Source organism: Carassius gibelio, chromosome A25, assembly GCF_023724105.1.
Source record: "Carassius gibelio isolate Cgi1373 ecotype wild population from Czech Republic chromosome A25, carGib1.2-hapl.c, whole genome shotgun sequence".
In the NCBI taxonomy this organism is placed as follows: Eukaryota; Metazoa; Chordata; class Actinopteri; order Cypriniformes; family Cyprinidae; genus Carassius; species Carassius gibelio.
Window position 1 is genome coordinate 6,625,335 of NC_068395.1, and position 27,013 is coordinate 6,652,347.

At 35.9% G+C, this 27,013-nt stretch overlaps 1 protein-coding gene and 1 long non-coding RNA gene across 4 annotated transcripts; one reads left to right on the forward strand and one right to left on the reverse strand.

Moving 5' to 3' along the window:
• Positions 1-216: 216 nt before the first annotated feature.
• LOC127947499 (uncharacterized) lies at positions 217-1,889 on the reverse strand. The gene is made up of 2 exons (XR_008151300.1): positions 1,750-1,889; positions 217-407 (listed from the first exon to the last, which is right to left on the reverse strand). It is a non-coding gene; the product is annotated as an uncharacterized LOC127947499 (long non-coding RNA).
• LOC127947498 (metallophosphoesterase MPPED2) lies at positions 1,042-16,223 on the forward strand. Of its 3 annotated transcripts, none has more exons than XM_052544661.1 (7): positions 1,042-1,327; positions 2,923-3,135; positions 4,879-5,060; positions 5,731-5,956; positions 14,335-14,450; positions 14,593-14,706; positions 15,098-16,223. In XM_052544661.1, exons 2-7 carry the CDS (start codon positions 3,008-3,010, stop codon positions 15,214-15,216), a joined length of 885 nt encoding a protein of 294 aa, XP_052400621.1. In that variant the 5' UTR covers positions 1,042-1,327; positions 2,923-3,007; the 3' UTR covers positions 15,217-16,223. The 3 variants fall into 3 exon arrangements, with proteins under 3 accessions (XP_052400621.1, XP_052400622.1, XP_052400623.1); XM_052544662.1 differs by lacking the exon at positions 1,042-1,327 and adding an exon at positions 1,799-1,941; XM_052544663.1 differs by lacking the exon at positions 1,042-1,327 and adding an exon at positions 3,651-3,788 and having other exon boundaries at positions 3,008-3,135.
• The last annotated feature ends 10,790 nt before the right edge of the window (positions 16,224-27,013 follow it).

The following is a 27,013-nucleotide window of genomic DNA, read 5'->3' on the forward strand; positions in this document are numbered from 1 at the left end:
TTTTTCATACACAATGGTATTTCAAAGTGCATTTGCGTCATAAAGAAAATAAGAAATAAAATTCAAGTATAAACATTTGAGAACATAAATGTGAACAGCAAAAAAAAAAATGTTAAAAAGATAATTTAAAATATTACAAATAAAATAAAAAGAGAAAAAAAGGTTGTAAATAAATGGACATAAATTGAAAAAAATAATAGAGTGCAATAAGCAATATTAAACTGGTTCCAGCTGAAGATGTGTTATTTCATATTTCATAAGCATAAGCACAATGAAGAAGTCAGTTACAGTAGTCCATCTTGCTGCTGAAGAAAAATTAGTTGAATCCTTTGTAATGTTGACACAGCCGCTGACGCTGATGTCCTTATCAGCCAGATGCCTTGCCTGCTTTTATGAACTCCGTTAAACTGATGAAGATTTTGTAGTATTAACATGTTTCAAGCAAGTTGCCCAGCAAGTTGGAAAAGTAAAAGGAAAAAAAAATTATAAAATAGGCTGTTATAGTTGATGTGCTAGATACAAAAATACAAAAGCCAATTATTAAATTTTGGGAAAAACAAGTAGTTAAATCATTGTCATACGGGTATATTTATTACATTGTAGAAATGGGTATGTATATATATATATATAGATATATATATATATATATATATATATATATATATATATATATATATATATAGCTACCCATATAGTGAACTGAGACACTTTTTTTCATTGATATAATAGGGAAAATGCCCAATTATATATATATTCTCATACATGCATTAATGGAGGTTAGGGGGGAGTTTAATCGTATTTGGGTGTAATTTGAAATTTTGAAAACCCCTGGTCTAGGCCATAAAGACAAACTAACATAGGGACCAGCTGTTGCTTATAAAAATAGACCATATACAATCCAAATACAAACTTATCTGAATGACAGTCAATTTGCATTATAAAATGTATGCAAAAAAAGCTGTCAATATCATTGGCTGTCTGACCGATCGCGTACGTTTCCGGTTAAAGGTGCCACCCAATGGCCGTTCGTCTTTTTACCCCTCGACTCGACTGCTGTGCTCTCTGACCCCAGTGGCAGCGAGCGCTCATTGCACTCGTCTCGTTTCTCTCGGGCTCCCCCTCTTCCCACATCGAGGCTGTTCTCTCTCTCTCCTGACTCCCTCGTCTGTCGCATTTCAGTGAGTGTGCTGGAGAGAGACCCCGGGGGTCGAAGGTTCTGCCCTGCCTGCTGCGACCTCAACCCCTCACGGCTTCCGAGATATCCGATGACCGTCGTGTCTGACACATCAGCGGACAACCCCCGAGCGGTTTTGGGCCAAAAGAGAAGGTACACTCAAGTCGCTTTTGAAGAGGATCGCTGGGGGGGGAAATAGCGAGGCACAAAGCCGTAATGGGTTAGAGGTGGCTGGTTGTCATGTTCGAGGGAAACCGTTTAGAACGTTGCCTCGGATACAATGGAACATTTTTTTACATAAGAACAGTGGATAGATTTTTACATTTTTGCAACCATACGTTGTAACATTTTCGCGCAGTCAAGTTTCTTTCACGTTTACAGCTCGGTGTCTGAATAAAGGAATTATGTGGAAACTGGCTATATTTATCGGATTTTACGTGCTCCTGTCTTGCTTTGCGCACAGATTATGCGTTATGAAAGGGTTCTTTATGCTTTTTGACAACGTTTTTGATTTAGCTGCCTCATTGTAAGCAGAACACATTTCGCATTACCCGTACAATTCAATACAGACTTACCCCGTGCAGTCGGACGCCAGTTTCAGATAATTATATGGAGTCAGAGGCTGCCAGCTGTTGGTCATAAGTGTTATTAATGTGGCCGGTTTGAAGTCGTCCAGGGAGGGTGCGAAAAGTTCAAGTTTATGGCAAAAGGTTAGCCCGCCAGAGACGGTGTGAGGCGGTGCAGCTGAACAAAATAAATGACTGCAGGTAACAATGAGGGAGATATGATTTTTAAACAATCTTGAGTATGTGTTTAATTACCTATAGAACGTATTAACGCGACCAAAGATCGATAAATAAACATTATTTTTATGTATACATATTTAAAAAAAAAAAATGAATGGAGCTTTTCTCTTTGTTATAGGCAGACGTCTGTAAAGCATTGTGGGAAAGGTGCATTTGACAGTTGGAAATCCATTTTGCGAGAACAGGAAGCAGAGTATAGATTTTCGGCCTCAGAAAACATTTTTTAAGAATGTTATGTATGGGATGATGTATAATTAGATTGTCATTATCGCAAAATATACTCTTGATAGGGTGGTAAGGACCCCAACGCGAAGCACAATTCAGATTAATATAAAATATCAGTAAATCTGTGTTACTACTTCTGTGGACTAGTTAGCCATTATATTTAGCTACAGTGTAATATATAATGCTGTATTTTTAGTTGACTGCTATTCAGCTCTTTTGTTCTTTCAGATTCTATGTTCTTCAGAGCCTTTTCTTGGTAACTCCTAAACTTCTAGATATCTATGAAAGGGTTTATGCTCATAAAATTAATACTGGAGTAGAAATCTTGCTTGAATTGGTATGAAAATAACTTGACATGATGATGGTCGGAAAAAAAAAACTGATATGCAAAAGGTGGCTTACAAAAACTTTTTTTCTCACAAAAGTATTGCATTCCCTGAGAAATGTTACACTGTTGAAAAAGAAATTCAATATATTTTCCTCCCAGCTCATTTATTTCAATCACCAACATTTCTCAAGGCAAGGCAAAATTGTGCAAAATAATCCTAAAATGTGTGAACAGATGCTGGTTTTTGGCAGAGGATTCAAACATTTTGTGAGTGAACACAAAATCATTGAAATAGAAATTTGAAATACTCCGTACCATCTCGTTTAACTGTATTTGGATTAGCATCATTAACGTTTTGCATCTTGGTGTCTCTGTATTTGGTGACTCAGATCCAAGCCTTGGGACTAAAGGATGCTTGTTCCCCGGATCTGCACTGCACCGCTGTGACCTGCTCATGTCCCATCCGGAGGTGCCATGGCTCGCAAAATATCCTCCCAGGGGAAAGTCACCATCTCCGTGGATGAGTACAGCTCCAACCCAACCCAGGCCTTCACCCACTACAACATTAACCAGAGCCGCTTCCAGCCCCCTCACGTCCACATGTGAGTGTCTGTGTACAGTGTTCCTGTAATTGAAACATTGATTTAATTGATTGATTGAGGACAGAACAGAATGCTGACAGAGAGGGCATCTGCCTTCTTTTGTCTCATCTCGCCCCGACAGGTGATCCAGAGGCTCCTGCGGCTTTACTTCTGTTGTAATGAATTATATTGACCTTTTTAACTTGATATTGTTGCAATGTTTCCATATTAAGCATTTTAATGAGATTGTTTTGATTGCATAACAGAGTTTAATAATGCTCGCACATCTGAGATAATGACACTGTGAAGATCTAGTCCAGTTTCGAAATGGCTATTTATTATTTCTTTGTTCTTTTTTATTTTCAGACTGAATGCAAAACCATTTTAGCTCACGTACACTTCTGATCAATAGTTTGGAATAATTCAGATTTGAAAACAGTGTAAGACATGCCTCATGTTCTTGTACTTATTAACCAGAGGGAGGTCAAAGGTTAGTTGAGTTGATTAGCTCTTTAACAATAGCTCTTTGATCCCAGGGTCAGAGCTCACCCCTAAAGAAACCTGACTATTGACTGATGCTGATGATGGCATAATGAGGCCCGCTGCAGATAATAAAGAATGGACCAACCTGATTAGCTGAGCCTTTGCTGCTTTAATGGTACCATGCAATTAAGGTACATCAGCACGAGCAAAGGGGATCGACCAGGATGCATGTGCCATTGAACTGCTTTTATCTTAAGTGTGGAATAAACAGCTATTTGGCATTAAACTGTGTTATGTAACCCAATGCAAGTGCAGAGCAATTCATCAGATTTATCGGCGCAATAAATGGCAACAATGCTGCAAAAAGGAAGCTCAATTCATGCAAATTTTCTTGTAAACCGTATGAATTTCTTTTGCAGAACACAAAATATATTTTTTATGTCAATGGAGTGCAAAGTTGTTTTGTGACCCATTGACTTTCATTGTATAGACAAAAAGAGTTCTTCAAAATATCTTTTTTTGTAAAGGATGTAGAATTGTCCTGGGTATCTATACAGGAATAGTTTACCCAAAAATGAAAACTAGGTGAAAATGTACCCTCAAGCCATCCAAGATTAGAACAGATTTGGAGGAATTTAGCATTACATCGTTTACTCACCAATGGATCCTCTGCAGTGAATGGGTGCCGTCAGAATAAAGGTCCAAACAGCTGATAAAAACATCACAATAATCCACAAGTAATCCACATGACTCCAGTCTATCAAATAAGTCTTCTATCTATAATTTGGTTTCTCTGGTGAACTAGTCATGTGACCTGAATCAGGAAAGAAATCTGCACAGATTAAGCACCGATCAAGCAAAAACAGTCCCAAACAGTTCTATACAAATATGACGGTGGTCATACTGTATTTGGAAAAGTGATATTATGGATTTTGGACAGAAGTAATGGTTTTGTATCCTACAAAACAGCAGATTTTCGTGTTGTGGATTATTTTGATGTTTTTATCAGCTGTTTGGACTCTTTTTCTGATTGCACCCATTCACTGCAGAGGACCTGTTGGTGAGCATGTGATATAATGCTTTTTTTTCCTGTTCTGTTCTGAAAGAACAAACTCATCTACATCCTGAACAGCTTGAAGATAAGACTATTTTCAGCATTTTTAGCTTTTTCAGCCTTTTGAAGGGGAGGGGGGATAAACTATTCCTTTTAGCCTTTTAATAATCTTTACATATAAAAAATAAATATGCCCTCAGAAACAAGCCCACTCTTCATTTCCACAGGGTAGAGCCACTTCCCTACGATGCACCGAAACCTGTGGGTCATACACGTTTTGTCTGCGTCTCAGACACACACTCGAGGACAGATGGAATCCAGATGCCTTTTGGCGATGTCTTGCTTCACACAGGTGACTTCACAGAGCTCGGTCTACCATCTGAAGTGAAGAAGTTTAATGACTGGTTAGGTAAGTGTGCAAAACCAGTCCTGTTACCTTTGCTGACAAGCACTTCCCCTGGGGTCACAACACGAACTCCCAAAAAAAAGTCACTTTTTTTTTTGTTTAAATGCATTTGTGCTCTTTAAGGTTTTGCGTCAAGTGCAACAATGTTTTCCAGTTCCAAATCTGACCTATTTTAAGACTGATGAATTTCAATAGCATCAGTTTCTACATTGAAATTACAAAATATTCAACATTGTAGCATAATTTTTCCTGAAGCTGCAATGCGCACAGCATTTCGAGCAAGTAGGAAGGTTTTTGTTATGGCTGGGGGTGAAGGAGGTCAAATTGAAAATTGAAAAATGTCCAGCCGTTGGCTTTTTAATAGGTGCCTTTCGGTCTGGTCTCATTGGCCTCTGCAGTGATTCACTTTGATGAAATCAAGGTTCTTTAGGTTTACAGGTCAAATAGATTGTTTAAATCAAAGGCATGTTTCTGTCTACGATTGGCAGCCACAGTGAACTGATTATTCTCTGTGGCCCGTCGAAGCCATCAGAAATGTTATTTATTTCAGATACCAAGAATGTTTCCTAAAATGTCTCTTCTTAACATCTGATTAGTCATATGGCTGTAGAATATGATACTGTGATACTTGCTTCCAAGATCTGTCATCCTCATCTTCTGTCTCCTCTTACAGGCAGTCTTCCCTATGAGTTCAAAGTTGTTATCGCTGGAAATCACGAACTTACCTTCGATAAAAACTTTATGGCGGAACTCATGAAGCAGGATTACTACCGTTTCCCCTCTGTGTCCAAACTGAAGACTGAGGACTTTGACGATGTTCAGTCCCTCCTTACAAACTGTGTGTACTTACAGGACTCTGAGGTCACCATTAAAGGATTCAGGATATATGGGACTCCGTGGTAAGCATTTCTAAATCATTGCTGTCATCACATTGTTTTTTTTACTTCTTGCTTGCTACATCTGTCATGAAGAATATTAAATGGGTTAACAATGATTTTAATCAGATATCCTCAGCAAAAGCAGCTTAGTTTATGTAAAGTGAATTATGAAAAGCATGCTCTGGATTACGCACTTTTCACATTTTGAATCTTGTCCTACACGTTTTTTCTCGTTGAATATTCTGTTTCACTTTGTTTGGTGGTGTTTTCATATTTGCATTCATTTTTTTAGGTTAATATGGAATCAGTAGCTGCAGTACGTTTTGATAAAGCGCCATAAATCACAATCAGTGCTTTGTATATACAAACCATATGCAACATATGTCTGGTTTGTTAGTTAAGAAACAGATGGGCAGTTGACATACAGTACATTAAGTTTGTGTTTGATTTATTGAAACTGAAAAGGTTTACATCTCTTGTATGATTTCTCATGACTGTCTTATACCTTGAGTTAAACTGATTATCTTCAGCTATGGACAGAAAGACCTTTGTAGACCTGGGTTATGTTAGACGCTGTTGTACTCTCTGCTCCGCAGGACACGAGATGTGTTCTCACTCGCTACAGATAGTGTTACATACACTTCATTCCTTCATTCCATCTCTTTCACTGTTACTCTTTATACACACACACACACACACAACCAGCATCACACATTGGCATCTCTCATGCGAAGACCTCATTGTCTGATAAGCAGACCATTATCTCAGTTGACCCCTCACCCACTGGGCTGCCCCACACTAGCGTGGGACGCCAGCAGAGCTGTGTTAGATTTCAGGTGTGAATAGATGCCTAGCAGTGTTTGGCACTAAGAGCATTGTGGCAGTGTGACACGATGGTCGACAGCTACTAGAAGCAGTTAATCACCAGGAGACGACACTGAAGACTCCGTTGAAAGTTGATGAGAGTTGCTTTAAGTGCTTAATTTTACAGATCATCTTTAGCCCTCTTTTTTTAGTTAAAATATGTGTATAAATTAGAGGATTTTGTCATCTAGGTACATTTCATATATGATTCACATATGCACATATTTTTTTCCTACTCTTATTCTAATAAGAGGCCTAAATTTTCTTTTATTATTATTATTATTATTATTAATAATAGTAGTAGTAGTAGTAGTCATTTTTAGTATTTCATTATATAAAATTAAGCTAGTACTCTTTTATTAATTATATTGTTTCTAATTCTGTTTCTAGTACTACTATTAGTGATAATACATTTGTTGTTAAGATTAATTGGTAATGGTAATAAATAAAACTAATTTGTAAATCTCAAATGTCAAACAGCCTGCTTTTTTCTAATTTTCTTTATTGGATTTTATTATATATATATATATATATATATATATATATATATATATATATATATATATATATATATATATATAATGTGTGTATGTATATATATATATATATATATATATATATATATATATATATATATAATGTATATATATATAATGTATATATGTATGTTTTGTTATATACAATATAGTTAAAGACTTGTAGTAAGAGACTTGTAGATTAATTTAGTTATAAATAACAATAAATAATAAAGAATAATAAATTATTTTAATTTAAATGTATGTATATTGCTTTTTTGTTGTTGTTAAATTACTTGTTTCTAAAACCACTTTTGTGTTTTGATTGTCATAAATTTTAGTGGAAATTTGGGATAATTTTTTGTGCTAACTTACTGATCATTTTGATTTCTGTGTGACAAACGTTACACAAAAACACTCACTATTTGAAGCACCACATTGTGAATTATTTAGCTTGTAGAGGATAAATACTATATATAAATACTATACTATCTAGTCTGTCTAAAATATCTTAAGGTCTTCAAGCTGGCCAGAATTAGAATGCTAATTTTGGTAAGAAGTGGGAAAACCAGACATCTGCGATGGGTGGCCTTGGTGGGGGTGCTCCTTGGTCCGTTCTCCCAGGCTCTCCTGCAGGAAGTGCTTTTTGTTCCAACACATCCTGGTGCTTTGTTGAGAGCCAGGATCAAAACGTGAGGCCGACCCCAATGTGCCCCTCCAAGTGCATGCTCGCACTGGGCCTCTCCTGACCTTCCTGACCCTAGGCCTCAGCTATCAACGAGGTCATTTACACGGCTTCATTCTTCTTCCCTACAAAGTGCTCGGTCAGGCTTGACTCCCGTATGGCCCAAGGTAGAAGACGAGCCTGTTTTATGTCTGTTTATTTATCCGTATTCCCTTTCATGGCGGCAGTCACATCAGGACATTGACCTTGACTTGATTACTCTTTACAAATATCCCATATACCTTTGTATGCTTAACCAGAAGATCTAATAGAAGCGAGGCTATCTTGCATAGCTTGGCAACCACTATCCTGATTATGCCGCGTTTGGTAATCCTGCTTAAGATACACCAGATATCCACTCCGATTTGTGTCTTGTGTGTATTTGTGTATATATATATATATATATATATATATATATATATATATATATATATATATATATATATATATATATATATATATATATATTCCAGCTTGCAGCTGTGATTGGTTTGATTAACGTCTAAGTTCGGCTTTTGAAAATCAAAGACTCTTTAATCCTCTTAGGAAAGGCAGATAAGTCATGTGACCCCAGTTCCTCTTGGGAGAGTGTTTGCAAGGCCAGGCTTTAATAGATAGTGGGGGTGTGTCTCTGTTGCTGCCATAGAAACTGTATCACTGCTACATTATTATTATATTATGCTTGATATCGTGAATGAATGATCAGGGATGATATAAAGGTCGTTTGTTTTTCAGGACAGTCAACAAAGCTGTTTATCAGCATTAGGACGGATAATAGATAGGAAGTGTAAGGCTTTCTCCTTGTGTGCGGACAGATCAGCGTGAAGCTGATAGCACTAATTACTTGATGATAGTATTGGTAACATGTCTCCACCACTTTATGCTTATTCTGATTGCGCCCACCAGTTTAGGAAATGGCTCAACTGGTTTAAAGTGTGAGGTCAGTATAGGATTTAATACTTATTCAGCAAACATGCATTGATCAAAAGTGACAGCAAAAGACAACACAAAAGATCTCTATTCTATTTCTTTCCATTCATCAAAGAAAAAATTTTTCAGTACTGACGATAATAAGAAACATTTCAATGCAGCATATTTCGGTTTTCACTTCTAGAGGATTTCATTCTCACTGGCAAGGATGAGAGAAATCTAAACATTTTGAGAAGCACTGATTTTAGTGCACCCATGAGATCTGACAGGCTTGTTATAACATCTTGACAGCATAATGTGCTTTTAGGGGCCGTTTCTCAGTAGTGTTGATTCTTGAAGACCTGCTAATGAATATTAATTGACTCATTTGAATTGCCTGAATTAAGGTGCTGACAAGTATCTACAACAGTCTGATGCTTCTCATGATTTCACCTTCATCTATCCACAGTGCGATGGCTTTCACATGTTCCCCAGGCATGGCCTTGTTGTTGATGGCATCACACTCTTCCAGTTGAGACATATGCTTGTTGTTCCTTAGCTTGCCTATGTTTTCATTTTTTTTTTCATTCATCGCTGACCTTCATGGAAGAAACGTAGAACTAACATACTGTGCGTAAATGAAATTACCCCATCTATCCTCTCAGCTATCAACAGAAGCCTTCGTAGAAGCAGCTATTTTCTCTGGCTCCTGCCGACAAGCTACCTGCTCACGTCACTGATTGTAAGCTGACCCCTGGCTTGAAGGTGGCATCATTTGTCAGTGGTAATTAAAAGCTGACATCTCCTCCGCTGGGCCTGATGATGGCTGGCGGCGGTTGCGGTACCAGGCAGGGAGGATTGAGAAATCGAGGGGGGATGGAGGGAATAGTGAGGGCACGGTGAAAGAGAGAGAGCGATGGACCGACTAGAAAAGAGGTCAGATGTTATTAGTAAGCAGGCTGTACAGAAATATGTCCACCATGTAGAAGTTTCTCTCAAAAATAGATCTATTCACAAGCTTTAATAGTCGAGTGGGCCTTGTTTCTTTTATTTCAATCTCCCATTGGAATAAATTACATTTTAATATATTAGGATATAAAATAGTTATTTTAAATTGTAATATATTTTTTATATTGCTGTTTATACTTTATTCTTGATTTAATAGACGCAGTCATGATGAGAATAAAATACTTATTTAAAAAGCCGAAACCTTTGAATAGCAGACGTAATGTATATTCTGACCAAGCTTTACCAAAATTGTGGCAGAAAAAAAAAAAAAGGTTGTTTTGGATTCATGAATATTGAAAAACGTTTGACATTTGGAACATATTAGAAGGAATATTTAATAGATTTGTTTTCAAACTTGCTCTGGGTTGTGTGCTGCGTGGTACCTTCACAAAATCACACTAGACAGGATATCCCAGCAATATCTCATTTCCTCTCTACTCTCATTTCTCTTCTTGTGCCACGTCCATCTTGGCTTTCTCTCTCCTGGCCGTTGATGACCTTCTCCAACATCACTTTCGCAATCACACATCTTTCTCTGATCCCCCTCTCTTTCGCCGTCCTGCTGTCAGGGGCAGATAAATAGTTCAGTAATACTTTTTGCATGTGAGGTGTTTGAAGGACTGGGAGGCCTATGCATTAGAGTGGCACACTGATTCCAAAGTAAGCACCAGGTGTTGTGTCTGGCTCTTAACTGAAGCTCAGACTGCTTCTGTGTACCACTGTGTCCAGGTCACTGAGAGTTGTGCTGACGCAGCCAAAACAAACACACGTGCAGACACAAATATATACTATCTCTGTACTGTGCTGTTTCTGACAGTAGGCCCCAATTTGAAATTGCGAATTGAAAATATGCCTAATGGAAATGCGTCAACTTTACGAAACGCCTATATATCGCGAACATTTTTTTTATGCTCGCATAAGGTTGTTTTTTTAGCAATGCAAAAAAGGAATAACTTGCAATGGAAACGTTTTTTTTCTGCATTAACAGGTCACATGGCATACGTTAAAAGTCATATGATCATTCCTCAATGTACTAACCTCCAAGAAACACTTCATGTGTGACTACCGTTAATGCTTAGACTATTTTACACTGCAGCGCGTTACAGCTCTGAAACAGCTATGGGAGCTGATCGCCGGTACTCTAGTAAATGTTTTTTGTTACCAGTTGCTCAATGGGGCACTGCTTCTGCCAAGATACACGCATACCATAAATATTATGGCAAGTGTAGCCAAAATCTGTTAAAATCCCATCCAAAATCTGTTCCCATGACTTATCGCGAGAGGGGAAAACACTGTCATTTCGCAATACTTTTTTATAGACATTTATAAAATATCGCCAAAGTTTTGCGCAAATCTGTTATGGAAACGTGCCTACAGAAAGCTTTCTTTTTCTCTTTCTCACTGCTTTTTTTTTAAGATTTTCCCCCTATTATTATTATTATTATTATTATTATTATTATATACGTTTTTATAATGTATTAATGATATTAATTCACCAAAAAGGTTTTGGGTTCATTTTTTTTCCCTTAAAATTTTTTTTTAAGAAAATAATACAATTATATTAATTGTAATTATTTGTAATAATATTTAATGATATTAATTATATTGAAAATTCATCCAAAGGGTTGTAAGTTAATTTTACATGAAAAATGTGCTAAAATTATTTATTTCAATATTTTTGCAATACTTAAATTTATCATAATAATTAAAACCTGAAGTAGGTTATTTTGCAATAATTACCATCTATGCATTCTCTCTTATAACTCAGCTGTTTACCAAATAAAAAGGGACAATTAATATTGATGTTGAGATATTTATGTTGAGATCTATGAGAGGCATGAAACTAGCACAGTGTTTGAAATCAGTCATTAGGGACAAATGTATAAAGGTTGAAATTTGGATTGACCAAAATCTAGTATTCCAGTATAAATTTCCTTTATTTGTTCTCTGTCTGTGATCGTAGTTTTTATTTGTTTGTCAGGAAGCAATCATATCTCATTGTCGACTAGCTTGATGTATGGATGAAAGCCTGACTCGGGCACTGACATTTATGTTGTGAGTTAAAGCAGACGGGTCTGAGTATGTTTGCAGGAAAGCCAAAAGGGTTTGAGAGATTGTACCCAAGAGTATCAGCCTGGTGCACAGTCTTCAAAAGCGACCACTCGCATTTATTTGCCTTCCCATCATTCATCCACGGACAAGCCCAGCTACCCAAAGTACACACACTTACACCGAGACCTCAGCAGCCATTTCCTGTGTTCAGGCTTTATTTCAACCACTATCAACTCCATTCAACTCAAATCTATGAAGAAGCGCTAATGGATAGACAAACAGTGGATAATGCTGAGTCTATGAGAGCAGTCTGTGATGATGGATGTTCAGTGTCAAATCCATAAACGACTGTGCTCTTTAGGTTGAGTTAATGATGGAGGGTGACAGTAAAGTGACAGCTTGTATTTGAATGTTTGCTTGCATATTTGTCTTAAACACAAAATAATTATTATTTGGTAATAATCAGTGCAAATCCAGGATAAGTCCTAGACCATGTTCTAACCAGGAAATGTTGTTTTTGCTAGTAATTTTTAAATAATTAAAATAAAGCTAAAATAAAATATGAAGATAAAGAGAAATTAGCTTAAAATGTGGCTTTGGAAAATAAGTGAACTGAAATAAGTTGAACTGAAAAAAAAAAAACTATAAAAAATATTATAGAAAAACGAAACGATATAGAAATATTAATAAAACAAAAAACTGCACAAAAAATAACTTGTACTAAACTGAAAATATTTAATCTATTAAAAGTAATACTAAAATAACACTGGATGCAATAAAATGATAAACAAATGCTGTATTTTCCATATAGCCTACAGTTTTTTTTTTATTAACCAACAGCAATGATTGACAATGCTTGGTTCCTATTTCTATAGCATCGCTGCGTGTAACCCCGCCCACAGTGAATCTCATTAGACCATATTGGTCTGCTCTACATAATTTTATATTAAACATTTACAAAGTTGGTTAATTGGCAGTTGTTTTGTGCAGCTTCTTGTAGCATTTTTGCCATCAAAATGGGCACATTGGATTGGTTACTGATTTATTTATTTAAGTTTTGAGTGCATTTTAAATAATTTTGTAACAATTCAGCAATTCTGTCTTTCATTTTTTTTTTTTTTTTTTTTTTTTTGCGAACCTTATGTCACATCTGATTAGGAAATGTATTTGGAGAACAACTTTTTTATTTGACAGACCTTTGTTTTTTCAAGGTTTAACTGGGTCTCTAAGTTTATTTGGCAGATACTGTATTTTAAAGCAACAGCCATGCTTTTCCATTTCCCCCTCTAAATCCATTTTCATTCTCTCTGTAATGGGTTTTCAATTCTCGGCACCAGGGTTTTTATTGTTATTCTAAGGTGGTACAAGTGCCTGCGCCCTAGTCCCTCGTCTATTTCAACATAATTCAGTGACTGAAAAAGAAGATCCAGGCCTCAGGTCTCGAGAGAACATGTTATGAAAACCCTTTCCCCCTCTAGTCTTAACCTTCTGCTTCTCAGAGGCTCTGACTTTGTCAAGTGCTCCTTGTAAAATGACCTCTGGACAGCTGGGCATTTGAGTTCATACATATATGTATGCCTGTGAGTATGGGTAGAATCAAGCTCTTTTAAGATTCATTAATGGGAATAGCTGCTACAACAAATCTCTTTAGTATTAGTAATCGCATCCTTTCTAATGCTTCTTTCATTCCATATAGTCCTATGTAAGAATCCTCTCATAATATGTGCTGAATGCTGCTGCAGACGTTGCTCTCCGAAGCGCTTCCAACTCTCATTTGTCTGCACTGTCTCCATCCATCACCCAGCTCTGCTTATCAGCATGAGGTCACTTCCTGCCCTCTCTACCAAAGGCCTACATTTAGCCCTGGCCCTGCGCAGGCTTGAATAGCTGGGCAAGATACTTGGCCCTTATCAGACGGGGTCTGAGAGTGGTAAATAAAGGTCTGGCCCGGGTTACCGCAGGCTGTCAGCAGGCCCATCCCAGAGGGGAAATAAAACTCTTATTAACATGCTTCTGCTCATTGGTGCTGACAGCTTGAACAATCTGCCTCCTCTGCAGATGACCTCTGCGATCCGCCGGATGCCCTGATGGAGGCTGAAATGAATAGCTTGAGTTGTGCCATGGCCTCAAATCTGATACTGCAATACTCCGAGGCGTTTTTGTACTTTAAAAAAAAATGTATGCAGCTTACCAAGTGGTCTACTTTGAAAATTCTCTTTGATAATACGGTCACGTTCTGCACATGTGTGTGTGAACAGCATGCAGGCATGTTTATGATGAATTCGACATTTATGAAGTGTATGAAATGCGAATGTCTGCTCCCACAGGACCCCGTGGTTTAATGGATGGGGCTTTAACTTACCTCGCGGCCAGTCTCTCCTCGATAAGTGGAACCAGATCCCTGAAGATGTGGATGTTCTTATGACACACGGGCCTCCTCTGGGTAAGCATTGAAATGTGAATGTAAATGTAGATGTTGAGCATGTATACATCAGTTTGTGTCTGCGGATGGACTGTTGTTTTTTTTAAAGTCATCATAAATGTGATGATACACCACTAAGGATGTGATTCTGGACTTTTTCCAGGGTTCAGAGATTGGGTTCCCAAAGAACTTCAGAGAGTTGGCTGTGTGGAACTACTCAACACCGTACAAAAGAGGGTCCGACCCAAACTCCACGCATATGGGGGAATCCATGAAGGTATATATAAAGTGTGTGTGTCTATATATATATATATATATATATATATATATATATATATATATATATATATATATATATATATATATATATATATATATATATACTGTGTATGTGTATATATATATATATATATATATATATATATATATATATATATATATATATATATATATATATATATATATATATATATATATATACTGTATATAGACACACACACACACTTAGAAATCTTATTTAAATATTTGTTTAATCAAATTCAAGAAATTCATTATGTAATATTAAAAAAAATAATATAAATTGTAATACGTTTAAAATAATATTTAAATGGATGAATCAAGTATTTAAGCATTTTATTGTATAAAAATGTTTTCTTTCTCATTCTCAGGTTACGGCATAATGACAGATGGCTATACAACATTTATCAACTCCTCCACATGTACAGTCAGCTTCCAGCCTACCAATCCTCCAATCATATTTGATCTCCCCAACCCAGGAAACTCCTGAGACTCATTGGAGCCCCGCCCGCTTTTTTCTACATAACTCTTCTCTACTTAAAAGTACTAGTCTTTTTGTACTGCTTGTATTTAAAAATGCATGGAAATGAAATATTTTTTAAAGTCGGATTGAAGCCGACACCGTTTGAATGAATATTGTAGGTGAATTCATATTTGTAACTTGTTTGCATCAGTTGCCTTTTGATTTTCCTTTTTTATTGGTCAGGATCTTAAAAAGTGCATTATAAAGGTACTCCTAAAAGCATCAGCAATACTTGATCATGTCTGATTTAATATTAATTGTGCTTTGTAAATTTAATATAACTTTATTTAATGTCATGAACTCCTTGTGTGGTGTATTGTTGAAGGGTCCAGTGAGTCTGATATTTATTGCTCCAATCAGACTTTGCACTTTTCTAATCAAGAAGACACATCTTTATCTACCAGGCCATTAAACACCATAAGACACATTTTTCCTCTCAACATAAAAAACGGTGGCACAGTTTGTCAAAAGATGGAAGTGATTTTGTGTTGTGAATTGAATTTTGCATTATCGCTGTGCTGCTTTTGTCCTTTACGTAGTTTAGAAGAGGCTGAATGTGCAAATTCTCCAGATCATAAAGAAACCTGGTCTGGCTTTGCATTTAGCACATATTAAAAGTGGACGAGATCTTTCAATATGACTATAGAAATATTACAATCTGCGTCGGAGATAAATTTGATACCTCCCTGAAAAGTTTCAAACCCAATTGTTTATCCTAGATTTGAAATGCCTTCACATTCCACTGGTTTCAAAACTGGAAAAAAACATTACACTAACCCCTTTCATTTCTCATTGTTGTAATGATGTGTATTGTATATTTCACAGTGGATCTGCAATCGTTTGAGCACATTTTTAAAAAAATTTAATTTCTGCTATTGTAAATGCTTTCTTTATATGTTTTGTGACCCTTTTTTTATCCATTGTGACATTTAGCCAAGTTTATATGCAAATAAAACGGCAAGATTTGTATCTGATGTCATTAATCTATGTCTTTCAAATCGGTCAAAAGAAATATCAACATTTACACACCCCCATGTCATTCCAAGCCTGACTTAGTTTTCTGTGGAATATAAAAGAAGTTTAGAAGAACGTATTGAGCGGGGGTTTTTTTTTCTCACACCAAGTGAATGATGACCAAAGCCTGTCAAATACCAAAAAAGGTATAACAAATAGGCCTACAAGTCTTGAAAACTAATGCTAGCTGTGGTGACGAAATGAAATAAAAGTTATTCATTGAAATATTGCTTTTGTTGTAACCATTAACTTTGTATAGAAAAGAAAAGTTTGTACAAGAAATCATAAGATATAGGCGAGGGTGAGTTTTTTTCATTTTTGGATGAAAGATCCCTTTAAAAGCTTTATTTCTTTTCCACGCCGTTAATAACTATGTATGTGATCTGTAGTTTAGAAACAGCTTTGATTGATTGATGATTGATTAATTACCCCACATCTGTCAGACTTGAAAAATACTAGATCGTGTTGACGGGGATGCCCATAACCTCCTGTTGTCTGTCAGATGCTATTGATTGTGGAAATTTGTCCATGCTCGTCTGATGGATGTCACAGGCTGAGGCTAACTCTGACCCCGTGTGCTCCCGCCTGATGGCAGCTGAAAAGATGTTCAATCAGCCGACGCTTCACAGTAGTGTCAACCGACACTAAACGCTAAAAAGAACGCTTTTTCAACATTGTAACAGCAGACCCACAATGTCCAGCTCTGTAGGCTACATGAGATCTCACACACCCTTCCCCCAAGCAAAAATAATTATATCTTGAAAGTGTCCTGGAATTTTGGAAGAGCTCAGTTTCCTGTTCCTTCTGTTATACACTCATAACCTGCTCCCTCTTGTGGCACTGATACAGTAATATTATACAATTTTCATTTATTATACAGCTCTCTGAAATACTCCAATCTGGGGTGCGTTTCCCAAAAGCATAGTTGCTAGTTGGTTGGCAATGGGAAATTGTATTGCAACCAACAAAGTTGCTAACTTAGCAACTATGGTTTTGGGAAACGCCGTACCCTCGCTGATTCAATTCTGTACAGTATATCATCTACTTATCAGGTCCTTACATCAAGAACGATAACTAAATAACTAGATATAACTAGATAACTACAGGTCCTTCTCAAAAAATTAGCAAATTGTGATAAAAGTTAATTATTTTCCATAATGTAATGATACAAATTAAACTTTCATATAAGATTTAGATTCATTGCACACCAACTGAAATATTTCAGGTCTTTTATTGTTTTAATACTGATGATTTTGGCATACAGCTCATGAAAACCCAAAATTCCTATCTCAAAAAATTAGCATATCATGAAAAGGTTCTCCAAACGAGCTATTAACCTAATCATCTGAATCAACTAATTAACTCTAAACACCTGCAAAAGATTCCTGAGGCTTTTAAAAACTCCCAGCCTGGTTCATTACTCAAAACCGCAATCATGGGTAAGACTGCCGACCTGACTGCTGTCTAGAAGGCCATCATTGACACCCCTCAAGCGAGAGGGTAAGACACAGAAAGAAATTTCTGAATGAATAGGCTGTTCCCAGAGTGCTGTATCAAGGCACCTCAGTGGGAAGTCTGTGGGAAGGAAAAAGTGTGGCAAAAAACGCTGCACGAGAAGAGGTGACCGGACCCTGAGGAAGATTGTGGAGAAGGACCGATTCCAGACCTTGGGGGACCTGCGGAAGCAGTGGACTGAGTCTGGAGTAGAAACATCCAGAGCCACCGTGCACAGGCGTGTGCAGGAAATGGGCTACAGAGAAGCAGCACTGGACTGTTGCTCAGTGGTCCAAAGTACTTTTTCGGATGAAAGCAAATTTTCGGAAATCCAGGTGCCGGAGTCTGGAGGAAGACTGGAGAGAAGGAAATGCCAAAATGCCTGAAGTCCAGTGTCAAGTACCCACAGTCAGTGATGGTCTGGGGTGCCATGTCAGCTGCTGGTGTTGGTCCACTGTGTTTTATTAAGGGCAGGGTCAATGCACCTAGTTATAAGGAGATTTTGGAGCACTTCATGCTTCCATCTGCTGAAAAGCTTTATGGAGATGAAGATTTTGTTTTTCAGCACGACCTGGCACCTGCTCACAGTGCCAAAACCACTGGTAAATGGTTTACTGACCATGGTATTACTGTGCTCAATTGGCCTGCCAACTCTCCTGACCTGAACCCCATAGAGAATCTGTGGGATATTGTGAAGAGAAAGTTGAGAGACGCAAGACCCAACACTCTGGATGAGCTTAAGGCCGCTATCGAAGCATCCTGGGCCTCCATAACACCTCAGCAGTGCCACAGGCTGATTGCCTCCATGCCACGCCGCATTGAAGCAGTCATTTCTGCAAAAGGATTCCCGACCCGAGTATTGTGCATAACTGAACATAATTATTTGAAGGTTGACTTTTTTGTATTAAAAACACTTTTATTTTATAGGTCGGATGAAATATGCTAATTTTTTGAGATAGGAATTTGGGGTTTTCAAGAGCTGTATGCCAAAATCATCAGTATTAAAACAATAAAAGACCTGAAATATTTCAGTTGGTGTGCAATTAATCTAAAATATATGAAAGTAAAATTTTGATCATTACATTATGGAAAATAATGAACTTTTATCACAATATGCTAATTACTTTAGATGGACCTGTACATTTGCGTTCACATCAACGGGACGATAACGTTCTGTTTATTATAAGGGCATGCTCCAGTTTTGTCGTCTGCTCGAGCTCTTTAAAGTCTAGTGGATTCTGATTGGCTGTAAAGTGTAAATGTTCTTCATGTTCATCAGCTGGAAAAAAATATTCCAATTTCCAAAGATAGCCTACCGTTCCTTTGTGTCCTTATCGTTAAGACCTGTTAAGCCCAGGACAATAATCGAATCTAATCTAAACTTATATATATATATATATATATATATATATATATATATATATATATTATTATTATTATTATTTTTATTATTATTATTATTATTATTATTATTATCTTTTTTTTTAAAGCATAAAAAGTTCTAAAAGAATAATGGAATCCACACGATAACTACAATGATAATGACACGGAGGAATTGCTGGAAACATTTTCAAAACAATATTTTGCAGTTGATGAACGACGAAACTCAAGCTTTCCATATTCTTAAAGAACTAGAATGATAAAAACACACACACACACACACACACACACACAAATTAACTATTAAACTATGGTCCTCTCGTATCACCTAACTGGCGCCATCTCGTGTCTCATTTTAGCGATTGTAGTAAAAATCCTCTTAAAAAACTGATGAGTCTTCTTGCTGCTACAGTAGGTCTATTTTTGTACTTTACAATAGACTATTGTGGTCTAAGTGGAAGCTTTAAAACTATAAAAAGGTGAGATTATGAAATAATTTTAACTAAAATGAACATTTCTTTTCCATGTGTTTCTTAATTTTGTGAGTAAACAGGATATGCCTCATTTATAAACAATATTAGGATGATATGTTATCCCCTAACATCATGAGCATTTCACTTGCATGTTTAGCAGCAGTCAGTCATGTCACCTTGTGTTACAGGATGTCACCCATTCTTTCTAGTCCTTGCTTAATCCTAATAACAATCGTAATCCTACACTTGACCTAATCTTGATCCTGAAACAAATCCCAATCCTATCTATCCCTAATCTGAGAAGACAATTATTGCTACTCAAATCATTATAATATGCTTCATGGATGTATATACCTTCATTAAGTAAAGATAGAGAACAACCTTTGCATGGTATATAAAGATATATCTTTGATATGTCTAAATTACTCCAACCTTTGAGTAGAGAATCTGATCTCATGCCATTATTCTACTCTGCGATGATTAAACATAATCACCAAGTCATTTTATCAAACCTATGCACAAAACAACTCACAACATGGACTATGATTTTGCTCAGTTAATAAAAAATTATTAATATCTTAAATTCTATTGATAACATACAGCCTTATCCATATCCTAAAAAATATTGCTGCTAAATTACTAATTATGCTGCACATAATGCATATATATATATATATATATATATATATATATATATATATATATATATATATATATATATATATATATATATATATATATATATATATATATATATATAATAGACCAACCTCAGTCCTGAGAGTTTTGGTTCCATCTTGTGGCCAAAGAAAACTTGTTAGAAAGGGACTCCTCCAATTTAATCTTAAACTGTTTATCATTTAATGTATTTTTCATTTTTTGTAGTTTTGGGTCATAGTTGCTTGATTGCATTTTTAATTTTAAACATATATATATATATATATATATATATATATATATATGACATATATATAACATATACAAATGTAAAGCCTTTAAAATATTTTTTTTTAGAACGCACACGCACACACAGAATTTCTGTAACAACAACAATAACAAATAGGAAAGCCATTTTTATCAAATAACCACATTTTTCTTTAATATTATAACATAGGACATTTACCTAATGGTTTTCCGCGGTCTACTGTAAAAAGCATGTGATAGAAAGTACAGAAACCTGATTTAAAATGAAGTTGAATTTATTCTGACCACTAGGGGGAAACAGAGCTCCATGATCTACAGAAGATGACATTAATTTGAGGCCATCAAATTCCTTTTTTCTTTTTCTTCCATTTATTCTGTCCATACATGGATATATTTAAAATGTTTATATTTTTACTTTATTGTTATATTTACAGCCACAATAATTACAGAATATATATGTATACATTATATATACATATACAGTATATATACATTCTAGAGCCATCTCACACACATAAAATCATGGTCTGTTGCATGTTCTATTGATCGGTAATAATAATAATAATAATAATAAAAAAATAATAATAAAATGCACACACTAGAGGGGTAGATCTCAATAAGGCAGACACAGATGGGGTATGGTAATATTTAATTCAAAAGAGAATCAATAATTCAGAGAGCTAAAGGTAAAGTGGACACTCAAAAAAGCCAAGATCACAGGACAAGCATAGCTGAGGTCAAAGGTCCCTGTCATAGAAACTAGCCTGCAATCAAACTCACTATTCAAAAAAAGTTTGATTCAAACTAGTAACCAGTCTTGGGCACCAACATGTAGTTAAAAACATACAGTAAACAATGAGTGTTCAAACACTGAATCGTCGCTATAATTTTCATCCCTCCTTTCAGTATCTCTCAAACTCTCTCTCATGCTGCCTGAGCTTTCATCCTGAAAATAGCTTTCAAAATTACAGGCCTCACATTTGTTGTAAGACCAAAACAATTATGAAAGTCTAAAGAATCGACTAATTAAAAAGTAATTTCGTCTCATCAGATCACAACCGCACCCCCTTTCCCAAACATCCCGTCTCCCACCCCTCCCCTGTGTGCAGTTGGGGTGGCCCATCAAGGCCTGACATTTAAATGGACCGATGTTGAACACATGTGGAATGATGGGACTCAATCAGATGGAGCTCCCCGCTGTGATGATTAGTGTGTGGCTACTCATCCACATTGCTTTCTCTCAATCAGAGCGAAGCGTCTTCATTTACATGTGCTGACTGCTGTCATTAGTGCTTATGCAAAGGAGGCGACTGATTCTGAGGCCGGCTCACCTGCAGCATCAAAGATCTGAACACACATACACATACACAAGTATATACACCCTTCGTAAATGCATTTTTAATAATAAAACAACTTTATTATCTTAAGCATTTTTATATTATTATAAACATTTATCAAAATTTTTTTTTAAATTAAATTCAATTAATTAAATACTTAATAAAACATTTAATAATAAAACACTTAATCAAATATTAAGTTTACTTAAATTTTTACTTAATTTAATTTTTACTTAACATGATTTTTAACAATTAAAAAAAATAAGATATGATCTTTAAAAAACAAAGTCATAAAAAGAACCAAAGATGCACCACAGATATTTACATAATAGCAACTTAACAATGTTTTTATAAACATTTTATATGAAATATTTGATAAAACATTTAGTTTTACACTTTATTGAATTATTTAAAATCTTTTATTATTGTTTTTATAAAATTATATATTTTAAATATATAACAAGTTTTTTTTTAATATTTTTCAAAAATAAGAGAGCAAATCTTAGAAAATAACGTCATGTAAAGCACTGAAATTGCACAGACATTTGCTTAATGACAAAATAGGACACAAATAGGACACTGAAACATTTAAGAACGTTTTCAAAATATACAAATTTAATTAATTTAGTTAGTAAAGGTTTAAGATAAAGGTCTTTTTAAGATAATCAAACATATAAAAATGGCCCTAAAGAAGATGCATAACATACATTTGCATAATACCAACAAAAAAATGACAAAATAATATTTTAATCAAATTATCCAGTCCTTAACTTTACACACAGCTGGCCTCATCAGAAATTTCAGATATCAGCAATATCTCAAACTGTTCTCAAATATTTTAAATAAATTTAACAAACATTTCTTATAAAATTTTACCAAAAGGTCTATATATCATTTAACTATTGAAGTAGAAGATAATGCAACTGTCATGTGGTGTTTGGTGCTAATGCCCAGTATGGTGTCTCGGTTTGACTCTTCAAATGTCGCATGCATGTGTGTTTTTGGAAGTGTGTGTGTCCTCTTCTGTTCCCCCAGGGGTCCTGGTCACCTCCTCAGCAAACAGACGACTTTGCCACGCTGTGGCTAAACCACCCTCACTGGCCATCACACCCCGGGACACACACCCCTGAGTGGACAGCTGCAGCTGCTTTCGATGCCCCACAGTGACCACTTCACACAAAACCTCACGTCTACACACACACACACACGCAGAAACCCAAGGTCGTGTCACCGCGGGCTCGCCTGCATTTCCGTTGGGATATGGTGACGTCTCCTACGATGCTTTGTGATAGACTGAGGAGATCCATCTCATATCTGTGTTCAAGGTGCTGTAAGGAACTTTTGTAAAAAAAAATATATTTTTTTTACATATTTATTAAACCTGTCATTATGTCCTGACAGTAGAATATGAAACCGATAATCTGTGAAAAAAGCAAGCTCCTCTGGCTCCTCCCAGTGGTCCTATTGCCATTTGCAGAAACTCCATCACTCCCGGTAAAAAATAACCAATCAGAGCTGTGGTCCGTAACTTTGTTTGTGTTCAAAATGTAGAAAAATGTATATAATAAGCGAGTACACCATGAATCCATTTTCCAAACCGTGTTTTTGGCTTGTCCTGAATCACTAGGGTACACCTATAATAAGTGTTTATATTCGGACTATTTTAGATTGCTTCGGTACCGCGGCGGAGTAACCCAGTACCTTTGTGATTCTTCATAGACATAAACAGAGAGAAGTAGTTCCGGCTACGATGTTCTTCCGCAAGACGCAAGCAGTTCTGTTTATTAACCGCTCCAAGATTGTGGGTCTGACCCCCAGAGAGCCTTGTAAAGTATATATGTTCACTCTCAGAGAAAAAAGGTACAAAAGCTGTCACTGGTCACTTTTAGATACTAACATGTACACCTTAGGTACCAATGTGGACTGTTTAGGTACAAAGGTGTGCCTTTTGTAAAGGTACCACCCCAGTGACAACTTTGAACCTTTATTTATTTATTTATTATTATTTATTTTTTTTAGAGAGAGTGTTGAATACACTTAAAAGCACATAAACAGCAAGTTTACACCATGCTTTTGCTTCTGAGTGTCTTTCCAGAGGGAATTCTGGGAGATTTGCACATTGTATCATGGATTTTATTTCTATCCATATTTGATGTTGCAACATGAAGTCATTCTGAACAGAGATTTACAAATATGGAATAACATGGAATCCACGTCACTAAACGTTTACAGGCTATACTGCATATTGTGGACGTGACCAAACTGAAATTTCGATACTAAAATTGCATTACCTTCAAAAATACATTTCTTCAAGGTATCAAGTTTCTCGGTCTCTCCCATATACAAAGACTTCGAGTGTATGTGTGATCTCTCTTTCAAGTGTAAAAAATCTTGTCTGTTCGAATTACTCTTGCCACCTCCTCCCTACTGTAGCTAATTACTGTACAAACAGCCTACAGCGTGCACACACACACACAAACACACTCTTTCGCAAACACAAACACGGTGTGCAGGTCTTTCCACAAATATCATGTGACAAGGCAGTTGGTCCCATCACCTGAGGTCAGAGAGGCTGCAGACCTGCCGCTTGGCTGGACACCACCAGAGACGGACAAATCGGCAACAGATTGTTCCTGACACAATTTATACGGCAACCTGACAGGACACACAGAGCCGGTGCTGCTGGGTGCCGTTACCACTGCGCATCAGGGGTGACAGGTCTGCTGCGAACGAGAGGTTCACTAAAGGAGCGACCGCACGCTGGAGGAAGAGTAATGGACAGGAACAATGGACGGATGAGTGCATATTGAGAGGAAAGGATGAATGCAAGGTGTCCAAATGCTTCAAGGTTACTTTCAGAGGTTTGAAAAGTCACAGCTGCTGAAATGTTCACTAAGCCACGCTAATGTTGTAGCAGATTGTCTTAGAATTTGTAGTTTTTAATGTTTTCCTAAAAAATTACATGGGGCAAGTTGTCACTATGGAACCTGTCGTTATTAATAGTCTATTACAGACTTTTCAACATAATTTAATCAGTAAAACAATATGGAAATACAAAACTAGCAAAAATGGAACGTTGTTTTGGCTAATAGAAAATTTTGATAAAATCACAAAGGACAAGTTCAAATGTTTCCTTATGTATGTATATGTATATGTATATGTATATCATTTTCTACAGGAAAAAAGCTGTAAAACAATTATGAAACACAAAATTATTTGTGAACTAGCTAAAATGTTGAACCTAAAATAATAATAAAAAAGCTAACATAATTCTTTTTTGAAATTGGTAAAAAAAAACAAAATGTGTGACAACATGCCCCAGTAAAAATGCACATGTTTGAAAACAACATACAAATGCCATGAAAACAAATTAAGACATAAAAAATTACCAAACACAAAATAATTCATGAACTAGTTAAACTGAACTATATATATATATATATATATATATATATATATATATATATATATATATATATATATATATATATATATATATATATATATATATTAAACTGTTGAAAAGTTTTTGAAACAAACTTTATTACAAAAAAAAAATAAAAATATAAAAATACAATGCTAGAAAAAGTTAGCTTGGATTTCCATACAATGCATTGAAACAACATCTAGTCCTTATGGACCAGACATCAACATAAAACCTAATTGATCATAAATCATTAGCAAATATCATATAAAGTCTTAAAAGTAAATATTTCAACACATTTAACTTTGGCTTAATTCTTATCAAAGTATTATATGTTACAGAGAGTTCTGCCTGCTCAAAACTTCAATATAATGAACCACATTTGTAAGAAATCTCATCATAGATGAGTAATAATTAACCAAGCTGGAATGGTAGGCATTACCACTGGTGCCAGGGTGACAGTTAAAGCCCTGCATGCTTTTGTGGGCACCAGGAAGAGGGCACCACTCTAATGAGGGTCACCGAGTCTCCAAAGCAATACGTAAGTCACAGTCGACACAAGCTCCTGTTGTTTACCTAGCGCCTGAGCTCTTCTCTTGAGAGCTTAATGCAACGCTAATGTGCTACTGCTGGCAAGTTAATTACAGTGCACACAAAACAAAATGGCACTAGAATTTTTTTTAGTTGCTTGCTCTCTCTTTCCCTACTTGGATCTGACATGGTCAACATAACACCCACCAGTGCGCAGGATCTGTGTTAATGAAAAACACATTAGAGCAGGATAATTCAAACACACAGAGACAATGCAGTGCATGAGGAGAATTACTAAAAGTGCTTTATTGAGTTTAAGCAAAATGCAGAATGCATGTTTATAACATTTTCTTTTCTACTGCTGGTTCAACATTGGATTCAAAACAAATTGAATGTTTTGAGTCGACCGTAAAAGGAGTACTGTAATTTCCTGTCAATTTACGGGATTCCGTTTGCAGTTCCATTGTTTGAAGGAGAACAATGAATGATTAAAGTAGATGACAAAACATAATTTCACAGTTTAAATAACAAAGCCTGTTTCATAAAGGTTTTTGTGTGTAGCTGGGGTAAAAACACCTTGTATCTTTAAGTATTTACACAGAATAATTAAACTGCAAGCCGTTATTCTTTGAGCTGTGATTATGCCTTCAGGAATGAAATGAATATGAGCTGAGAACAGACCTTTGAGGGACAGTTTAATGACGACTAATAATTAACTAGACAGCTCTATTATATCCAATAGCATATATGAATATTATGCAGAAATGAGGCAGTGTTGCTGTTGCTATTAACGCTCGAATAAGCAAATCACTTGGAAAAGTCATAAGAACCACTATTTGAGGTCATAAATAGGCACTTTGGTTGAAATGCAATCTTAGGCTTATAATATTTCAGACAGGTAGACTGTTGTGCATATAATGAAAAACATGTTAAGAGCCAGAGAACTAAAGGAAATAATGAAATATGCTTGCTGTATCATCATTTTTATGAATGCAGAATTTCATGAAGCCCATTAGCCAAAGGTGACATTAAAATAATATTTTTGCTTTTGTAATCTTTTTGGATCTGGCTAATTTTTTTTTTTTTTTTTTTTTTTTTTTAATTGAAAAAGATTAGTAAATGATGGAAGCAGGCTACCACTACGAAGCAAAAAATAAATAAAAATAATAATACTGATAATAAATAAA